Source organism: Helobdella robusta (assembly GCF_000326865.2).
Source record: "Helobdella robusta unplaced genomic scaffold HELROscaffold_20, whole genome shotgun sequence".
Lineage (NCBI taxonomy): Eukaryota > Metazoa > Annelida > Clitellata > Rhynchobdellida > Glossiphoniidae > Helobdella > Helobdella robusta.
The window spans coordinates 333,452-344,191 of record NW_008704084.1 but is presented as its reverse complement, the minus strand read 5'-3'; the positions used below and the strand labels follow the sequence as shown (position 1 = coordinate 344,191).

The 10,740-nt window shown below is 32.3% G+C and overlaps 2 protein-coding genes across 2 annotated transcripts in view; one reads left to right on the top strand and one right to left on the bottom strand.

Annotated features, from left to right (window-relative positions):
* The window catches only part of HELRODRAFT_191313 (hypothetical protein), a 9,140-nt gene extending 5,112 nt beyond the window's left edge, over nucleotides 1-4,028 (bottom strand). The window contains exons 1-9 of the mRNA XM_009017880.1: nucleotides 3,799-4,028; nucleotides 3,245-3,386; nucleotides 2,826-2,948; nucleotides 2,270-2,387; nucleotides 1,787-1,946; nucleotides 1,587-1,680; nucleotides 1,073-1,197; nucleotides 665-770; nucleotides 338-460 (exon numbers count right to left, since the gene is read on the bottom strand). Of these exons, the coding sequence (XP_009016128.1) occupies nucleotides 338-460; nucleotides 665-770; nucleotides 1,073-1,197; nucleotides 1,587-1,680; nucleotides 1,787-1,946; nucleotides 2,270-2,387; nucleotides 2,826-2,948; nucleotides 3,245-3,386; nucleotides 3,799-3,923 (1,116 nt within the window). The 5' untranslated portion in view covers nucleotides 3,924-4,028. The remainder of the gene's footprint in view (nucleotides 1-337; nucleotides 461-664; nucleotides 771-1,072; nucleotides 1,198-1,586; nucleotides 1,681-1,786; nucleotides 1,947-2,269; nucleotides 2,388-2,825; nucleotides 2,949-3,244; nucleotides 3,387-3,798) is intronic.
* A 530-nt stretch (nucleotides 4,029-4,558) lies between these two features.
* Nucleotides 4,559-10,215, top strand: HELRODRAFT_77354 (hypothetical protein; the record flags this gene model as incomplete). Its single annotated transcript, XM_009017879.1, has 6 exons — nucleotides 4,559-4,630; nucleotides 5,136-5,273; nucleotides 5,455-5,518; nucleotides 7,992-8,117; nucleotides 9,619-9,728; nucleotides 10,006-10,215. Coding segments are annotated over 6 exons (720 nt in total), but the record flags the coding sequence as incomplete, so codon positions are not given.
* Nucleotides 10,216-10,740: the final 525 nt, after the last annotated feature.

The window sequence follows — 10,740 nt, the reverse complement described above, 5'->3', positions numbered from 1 at the left end:
GATCGAAATAGTTTATTTTGATTTTAATAAACTAAACGTTCACCAAAAAACTTTAGTGAGAAAAATCGAAAAAACGAACTACAAACATATTAACGCCAAACATTCGGTAGAATTTATAGAATATTGTAAAAATATATATATATATATATATATATATATATATATATATATATATGATGGGTGGAGTTTTTTTTATATCATAATGCTAATAATAATAAAAAATAATCATACAAACATGCAAAATACGACAGAACTTTCGTTTAAATTCCAAATTTAATTTAATTTTAAAGCGCTCAACTTTAAAAATTGAAATGATCAATAATTAGAATATATCCACTTGACACTCAAAGGTATCGAGTTTGATACTTGGTATCAAAGGTATCACCGATACCACAGCCAGTACTGAAAAAGTACCGTGCGATGCAGTATCGGAGTTAATGATACTTTGATGTTGACAGCCCTGATGAATGGTAGTTCAAATGATACAAACATAATGAACAGCATCTAGACGTCACCACATACACATACAAGCAAACAAACAAACTGCATACAAACCAGTAAACTGCATACAAACGAACAAACAACATACAAACATACTACATGGAAACAAACATACATACGTACGTAAGTACATAGAGACAAACAAACAAGCAAACATACATACACTCTCCAACATCTCCATATACGGGCATTCAATGTGATGGTGTGACCTCCATGCTTCACTCCTGCACTCCCCACTGCAGTACCTCACTCTCCTACATGTTAAGCAACTGATTGGTAGAAAGAATAATAATAATAATAATAATAATAAATAATAATAACACTAAAATTATGAAAAAAAAACAAGAAAGAAAAATTTCACTAGCTATAACTCGTCATTATCATCATCAATACCATCGTCATCATCAATACCATCGTCATTATCATCATCATCATCTACCACCATCATCACTACCATCATCATCATCACTACCATCATCGTCGTCGTCGTCGTCATCATCATCAGTACTACCAGCATCATCATCATCACTACCATCACCCCCACCACCACCACCACCACCATCGTACTGACGGATAGAAATTTTCCAGATCTCCGAGGCAGTTGAAGCATCTGGAGTGGTAGTAGGGTGGGAGGAGGAGACAGACGAAAGGTCGTTCCATGATCAGCACATCTCCCTCCTCTAACTCACCCCTCGCCTGATTTTTTTTTACAGTTTTTAAAGAGAAACTTCTCAGCAGTTAAAAATAACTCAGAATGATCCGAACTGATGTATCATTGTATTGACATATCATGTATTAATATTATTAGTAAATAATCTTTCTGTTGTAACCATTCTTAATTGTGATGACACTATTGTTACTAATCAGTCAACCATTTAATCAACTTAGAAACCAGTCTGGCAACTCAGCCAGCTTGCACATTAACCAACCAACCAACCAGTCAATCAAATAACCAACCAATCAATAAGACAACTAACAAACCAATCACCCAGCAAATTAATCGGTCAATCAAAAAACCAATCAGTCAAACAACAAACTAATAAGTCAAACAACAAACCAATCATCAAGCAAAACAACCAACCAACCACAAGATATCTTGTCTTCTCCTCTGAAAACTGCACACAAACACAGCGTGACGCCTGCATAAGCACATCACTCTTACCTCCCTTCACTTTTAAACTGTGACGTTACATTAATTTTTCAAATAAATCATAACTTAAATAAATTATAAATTATTATTGACAATTTAAAAAAGAATAAAATTAATTTTTCAAAAAGTACCTACATTTCTTCTTGTGTATGTTCATTTCGTGGTTGTTGTAAATGATGATGCTGTGGTTGTTGTGGCTGCTTCTGTTGCTGCTGCAGTTCAATTTTCCTCAACCAATCATCTACTTCCTCCGGTTTGGCGCCATTTTGAGGAGCCATCTTCAGCACCATGAGATCTGCAGTTTAATTAAATGTTCTCCACTTCTTGTTTGAAATGATTCAAATGATTCAAAAATTTTTCCAATGACGTCACCATCAATTCAAATTACATCCTAGCAGCTAATGAAATAACCTCAATACACTATCAATAAAATATCAGAGTAACAATATATTACTCTAATTAATAATAAAATTTATTTAATTTAATTAAAATTTAATTAATTAATTAACTAATCAATTAACTATTCATAATCAAGTATTCATAATTAATTAATTCATAATTAATTCATAACTAATTCATAAATATTCATAATTAAATATTCAAAATTAAAGATTCCACCATTTTTTGCTTCAGAGAAGTTGTTGAGATGGAAGAAGCACTGCGCTCTCCTCAGTATCAGCTTGTGGGTAGGCTGGTAGTTATGACCCAGAGAGTTTTGCACATCATTAATGCAGAACTGTAGAGGAAAAGAAAAAAATGTACACACACGCCGACGCACACACACACACACATACCCGACACACACACTAACACACATACACCGACACACACACTCACACACATACACACACATAAATATATATATATATATAATATTATATAATTGTATATGCAATCTTCACAATTCGATTCTATAGGGCAGGTGGTATATTTTTTGGTGTGTATCACGTATAAAAATGTTTGAAGGACGATTTTTAAAAAATAAGTTAAAAATTTACAACAGTTTCAATCGCAGGAAACAAATTTTCATTTAAATGAAGTTTTACATAACTTCTAAGTGCTTATTGACCATAACAACAACAATAATAATAATAATAAAAATAATCACATAATAATAATAATAATATAATAATAGTATTATTATTCTCATAACAGCATAAAAATGTGCTGCTACCTGATAATGATGAAGATGATAGTGGACAGCTGACCTGTTGGCCAGGCAGAGGACATATTCACTGTTTTCTCCACTCCCTCCTACTCCATCCTCATCAACTTTCAAGTCTGAGAAGGTTAAGGCCTGTTTTATTCATTTTGAGATTTCATCATTTCATCATCACTATTATTCATTATTCATCATTCATTATCATCTGTAATACCATTACAGAATGTACAATGGGCGTGTTAGGATGGTTTAAACAAGAAAAATAAATTAATCAAGTTATTTAATCTAAACATCTATTAAATTAACTCTAATATACTTTTTAATGAATAAATTTGAGACAAAGTTAATTTATGATTAATAATTAGGTAATAAAATAATAGACAAAGTTAATTTCAAATTGATAAATACTAAACATACAATTACCAGCAAACCTTGTTATATAGATCAAGAGCCTTCTCAAAATTTTTATTTTTGAAATATTTATTGCCCTCAATTCTAAGTTCTTTGGCAGTTCTGTGACATTTCTCATTGGTTGATGTTTTTGATTCTTTCGAGAAGGATTTTAAAGTGCGCCTTAATAAGATTAAATATGTTGGAATGGTTGAAATATTTTAAAGCTTTAGACTCTGGTGGCTATTTTGTCCTAATTTAAAAAAAATCTTCCATATCCACACATTTTGATTTTATTTAGCTATGTCTGATAATGAAAATATAATACAAAAATACATACTAAATACTTTAAGAGTCAAAACTGTTTTATTTTTAATTAATAAATTTTTATCATCAATTACTATATTTATTTTATTAATTTTTTTTTAGTTTTTAATTCTATCAATTTTTATAATATTTTGTGTAATCATAAATTTTCATAACAAATGAGTTTTTCAATAAAATTTAAAAGATCTGATTTTTTTAATTACAATTTAAAAAATTAATTAAATAAACTTAAATCATTTAATATTTAAAAAAAATTTAAATTACAAACTGGATCAGCTGCTCAGTGACATCCAAATGAAGCACACGCCTCATGCAATTAGTGAAACTTTCAGATTGGAACAATTGCACTAATTCTTCATCTTCCATTGGGGATAAAATTTTGTCAGACGACATCGTGGCTGCAAATTGAGTACCTGTCCCTAACTAAGCAACCTAACTTGAAGTTGTATTCGTTTACAATACATTCCAACTTAGCACCTTGGTAGTGGTCTGAAAAGTTAATCGAGATAAGGAATGCTAAAAGTGTAACGCAGTCCTAAAAATTTTAAAAATATTTAATACATCATTTTTAAATTTAAGTTTTTATTTAACAAATAACAATTAAAACAATTTAAATTGTAATAATTTATTGTTAAACTCAAACTTTTCGTTAATAGAGATTTGTTTGTTTAAAAAAGTTACTGATAAAAACCACTAAAATTACTTTAAAACGGAAGTTTTGATTTGACGAAAAAAAAAAAATCAAACCTTAGTGAGTCGGACACCGAAAGTTGGATTAAATTTCAAATTAAATAACTTTTCATCTTTACCTAATTTGTTGAATAGTTAGTTAGAAAATGGTTGAACGATTAGGTTTGTTGCTTTCAAATTTCACATAATTATCGGATGATTTTAGTTTATTTTTATATCATGGTGGTTGAAATGTTGATGGCTGGTTGTAGCTGTCATCTGAAAAAATTTAATTTAGTTTATTATTTATATATTATATTCTTCTTTTTCTAATTACATTCTCTAACTAAAACCTAATTCGTTTAGTGAACAGTGAAGCCAACTCTAAAAGGATTAATTTTGTTGAACAATGTTTTGGTGTTTCTGGTCAGGTAGGTGTGGCATGGTTTTTTCTTCATTTCATTATTAAATTAAATTAATTTAAACTAAATTAATTTAATTATTTATTAATTTGTAATCTTGAAAAGATAACAAATTTGAAGTATAAATTTTTTATTTAAAGTTAATTTTTGACATAATGTCATGTAATCAAGAATTAATTTTTTTTTAAATATTGGATTACTATTGGTCTATCTATTGGAGATTCAAGGACTGTTTAAAAATTTAATTAAAAAATTTAAAAGTAACAAACTCATAGTTTAAAAAATGAAATACTATGAGATAAGATAATGATGTAATGCACTTATTTCTTCATGAGTCTATAGTTTATAATTTATTTAAAACTTTAAATCTTATAAATGTAATTTATTGAAAAAATTATAACAGTTTTTTTTCTATTAATTTCTAAATCTAAATTCAGTAAAACAACTTCAAAATTCATTACTTGATCATATCAGGTAAATATTGTAATAAATTGATTTTTAAAAAAATGTTCAGCCCTTGGCAGCACCCCGACGAGTCCTCGTCGGGGAAGGTGTCCTAACAAAAATGTGTCGCAAGAAGCCAAAACCCAGACAGTTCTTCTTATTCAACGACATCCTAGTCTATGGCAACATTATCATCAATAAGAAAAAAGTTAGATTAGATTAGAAAGGGTTGATTGAGTTTGATCAGATTATAAATAAATTAATATTAATAGTATTATTTAACAATACTCATTTATTTTCATAGTAATGTATTAATTCACTACCATATCACATGATGACAACCTACGATTATGATGATGATGATGATGATAATGATGATGATGATGCAGTACAACAAACAACACATCATCAACCTCGAAGATGTCAGCCTTGAATCTGTTCCAGATGAAGGAGGTGGGTGTCATCCATCCATCCATCAATCTATCTATCTCTATTTATATCTATCTATCTATCTATCATAATTTTCAGCATCATCATTATCATCACCACTACCACCATTATTATCATCACCATTCTCTGCTGCCCATCACTAACTCCACCTTCATCGTCGTCATCAACTTTATCATCATCAGTATCTCTGTTATCATTATCTATATTTTGTTATCACAAAACCTATCAAGGAGCACAATTTTATTTGACCCTAACAAAATTTGCATGCATGTGTTTATTATTATTGTATTGGCAATAATTTGTTGGCTGTGTTGGACCTTAAACTACTTGTTAATATAGTATGTGTGTTTGTTTGTATGTGTGTGTTTGTATGTGTGTGTTTGTATGTGTGTGTATTGGTACTCATATTCATGAACTTTGATAGCAATGGTGACTAGCCATAAACATGCACACATGTTGCGCACGCACGCACACAACACACGCACACATTTGTGTGTTTGTATGTGTGGGTGTGCGTGTGTTTGTATGTGTGTGTGTGTGTGTATGTGTATTGGTACTTATGTAAATGAACTTTGATGGGAATGATGATAAGTGTAAAACATTTATAGCTATAAATATAATGCACAAATGTTGCACACGCACGCACACACGCACGCACACACTTACAACACACACACATCTCTTGCTATTGGCTGGTTGGTCCTGGAAAATTTTACCACCTTGATTTTGTTTATTGTTGTTGAAGAGATACTGATGAAAATGGTGATAATAGGGATGATAATGATGATGAAGAAAATGATGAAGAAAATGATGATGATGATAGTCTCTTTTATTTTGAATAAACTAAAAAACCAAAATGATGATGATGATAGTTTCTTTTATTTTGAATAAACTAAAAAACCAAAATGATGATGATGATAGTTTCTTTTATTTTGAATAAACTAAAAAACCATAAAAACCGCATATAAATACACATGTGAATCTACCACGCATCACAAACATTGCGTGTGATCGACTGGGATCTCTCTGCGTTTGATTGTTAACCAGGCAATGCAACACCACTGGCAGGCACGTTACCTGTTGCACCATCAAGTCGTCCATGTTCATATTTATGGTGGCGTCTGTTGGTGATGGTGAAGATTGCAGAGATGATGATGATGATGATGAATATTTTTTCAATTATTTCATAGAGCTAATGGTTTCTATGCAAATGATGGCGTAATGTGATGATGTTGGTTGTTCTTAACTGTAAACAGACTAATCGTGCATCAATTAAAATATAATTGAATGAATGAATCAATCAATTAAAATAAAATTGAATGAATGAATGGATTAATTAAAATAGAATTGAATGAGTGGATGATTGATTGCGTTAATAAGTAAATGAATGCATGCGTGTATGAATGAATGAATAGTAATATTATTTAATCATAACAATAATGGCAGGTAAGCTGATATATAACATGACAATGCCATTTTATACATACATGCACATGCACGTACAATATCACATGTGTACATCAAATACAACACACGCACATACACATACACCCATGAAATTATATGCACGTCTGCAATACAAATGCAGATGTGAAAAACACACAAACACACACATACAAACAATACAACTGAAAGGCAGCCTGGCATCACATGTTTATCCTTCATTTCTAATTGATTGTTAACATTTTTTTTTTCTCAATTCATCATCAACAGGTTATTGTCATTTGCGCGCACACACGCACGCACACACACACAGAGAAGATATATATATATATATATATATATATATATATATATATATATATATATATATATATATATATTCGTATCCTATGTCAAAATGCAGCTAGAGTCTACATTGAATAATTGCTGATGTATTTTTTTAGCTCCAGTTCACTCAATCAATTTTTTCTCAAATTTTGAAGATGAGACAAGCATTGAGAGATGGCTATTGTAGAAGTATGCCACTCAAGTTCCTTTCTCGCTGTGGTTTTTTTTTTTATTAATAATGATGTATAACGCCAGAATGTGGTGGCCAGTTTGGTGATTTAAGTTTTAAGGTTTTTTTTTCTTGTTCTCATTCTGGCAGCAGTATTTGAATTGAGATTAAAATAATGACGCGTGTAATGGTCTCGTTAATAATAATAATAATAATAGTAATGATGACGATGATGATAATAATGATATACAAACAAACAAACCAAAAAAAAATAGACGAACAAAAAACAGTCAGACAGACGCATAAACAAACCGACAAAGAGACTAACAGTCAGACAGACAGACCTGCAAAATGACATTGTAATAATATTAAATATATAGATGAAAAACAAAATAATGATAATAGTGAATAATAATAATAATATACAAATGAAAGAAGCATAGTAATAATATTAAATAAATAATAATAATAACAATGACGATAATAACAACAATAATAATAATATATCATAATATATCATAATTTCCAAATGTACAGAATTGTATAATGGCTGGCAGATCATAAGCCCGAGTAAGTCCTTCACAGTGTATGCAGCCACAGCCATGGAGAAGGTAGAATGGATGGCCCACATAACCCGGTGCATACAAGAACTCCATAAGACACGTATGTTTGTTTGTATGTTCTCTCGTTTGTATGTTCTTTTGTTTGTCTTTTGTTTATTTGTTTTTTTTTTGTCTGTTTGTGTGTGTCGTCTGTCTGTTTATTTGTTTTTTGTCTGTTGGTCTATCTGTCTGCCTGTTTGTGTGTGTGTGTGTGTCTGTTTGTTTGTATATGTGGGTGTGTGTGATTGTGTGTATATGTGTGTTTGTGTTTGGGTGTTTGCTTTGCTAGTAATTCTGCAGCATTTAATGTTGTTTACTTTTTAAAAATTTAATTGGGCTTGCTTATTTATTCATTCATGCTGCACATTCATTCATTCATTCATACATTCATTCATTCATTCATTCATGTCATCATCGTCATCGTCTTCGTCATTGTATTAAATTATGTTAAATTTCATAATGGTATATCACATTACATTGCTTAGTGGGGCACTGCTATGCCTATAATAACTAGTTTACAGCTTATAATAGCTCATATAATAATTATAATAATAATAATTATTATTATTATGACGATGATGATGATTGTAATTGCAAAAAGAATAATAAAAATATTTTGGTACTGTTCTAAACAGTAAGATTTCATAAACTATTAAGCATTATCTTTACATTTAGATTATCTGGTCTTTTTTTCTCTTCATTTGTTTACATGATACAACATGATATCCATCGTTGGTATCCATGATATCCATCCATCGTATCATGATATCCATGGTGTTATCATTATGTTGAAAGCAGCAGCAAGAACAACTACAACAACAGCAATACGTTAAACTGTTTGAATGTTCAGTGTTGTATAAGCTCCAGATGAGTTTATTCTTTTCAGTTTTTCGTTCTATTCCCTTTCTTAATTTTATTATCGTTACCGTTGTTGCTATATTTTGTATTGTAATTTGTTCGTTGTTGTTGTTGTTTCTGCCAGTTAATACTACTAAATGTGCTGATGGTACTGTTGTTGTTGTTGTCGTCGTTGTTGTTGTTGTCGTCGTTGTTGTTGTTGTTACTGCTACTGTTGTTGTTGTTGTTGTCATTGACTGTTATGTTAGTATTTGCTGTAGTTGCTCGTTTAAGCTGGCGTGGTTGTGGTTGCTGTTGTTTTAGTTTGGTCTCTTACGATAGATGCTGTTTGTTAGCACATCAGTCATCACATAATTCTTTTATTCAGCAGCTAGCACACTTGTTCAAGGTTAAGAACAAGACAGGTAATGATAGATAACATGATAAAAAAATTATCTCGGACGTTGTGTTTGGTTCATTTCTGTCCGATGACGATGACCATTGCAAATCGTTCGTTAGGTCTTGCTAACTCGTTAAAATGAAACTTAACCACACGTTCTCGCGTTTGTTGACATTCGTGCAGTCATTTGAATAAACCTGCTGAAAAAATTTCTAGCCTGGCTTAAAATGCAAGCAACAGAGCTTAGTTTAACTTGGCTGCTTTACGGTTAGCCTCTTTTAAAGTGTGTCTACATGCATACACGCACATACAAACAAACAAACAGGTGGCAAAAAATCCATGGTGACGGAGGCCTCGCCAGTCTGGGTACCTGACAACAACGCCGATGTCTGCATGAGGTGTCGCAAGTCGGAGTTCAACGTCATCAACAGACGGGTGGGTTCTCTTTCTTGGTGCTTGGTGGTTCTTAGTTGTTTAATCGTCGTTTGGTTTTTGTATTCATTTTCGTCATCGTCGTGTTCAGCCTCTCAGTTAATATCCATCATCATCTTATTTTTTCTCGAAATCATCTTACCTCTTTGAAACAGCTGTGATTTTTTAGATTTATTATCCTATTCCATTGTGTTTATTATTGGCTTTATTAGCACCATCATCACCATAATTACTCTCACTATCACCCACCACTGCACTGGCTGCCAACTTGCGACCATAGCACCACTGTCGCAAATGTGGCTTCGTCTGCTGCAACGACTGCACGAACAAGCGATGGCTGCTTCCGTGCATATCCACCAAGCCCGTTCGTGTCTGTAACGTATGCTACGAGTCCCTCGCACAAGCCGGTACGTCTGTCTGTGTGTCTGTCTGTCTGTCAGTCGGATGGTTGTTGATGATTGTGAAAGTTTTTTGCGCGTCAGTTGGTTAGGGGAGAGACGTTGAGATCAGTGGAAGAAAATTTCAGTAGGTGTGTTCTATTTATTTTGAACATCATTTTTTTAAGGTCGTGAGTCAGCATGCATGCTCGTGCATTTGGGTCAGTTGTGTGTGAAGTTAGGAAATACTTAAGTTTGTGTGCGTGTGCGTGCGTGTATGTACGTGTGCGTGTATGTGCGTGAGCGCGCGCGTGTGTGTGTGTCTAGTTGGCAAGCAACGTAAATAGCAAAATTGTTGTAATTTAATATTCTACCCTTAGAAAGTGATGTTTAATAGAAAGCAGTGTTGTGATAAAAACTTGTTGCTACTTGGCAGGTGGTGCGAGTGGTGCTGCTGGGGTGGGCGCCATGGGAGGAGGGGGAGGTCGACCGGATAATTCGGATTCGTCGGATTCCGATCCAGATGTTCCGAAGGATGGGAACGACAAAACTGATCAGGTTGGTTGTTGTGTTGTCCCTAGAGAGTTGTGATTGGTCGAGGCTTACAATCGGAAGATTATGATTGTGTTAGGTTCATG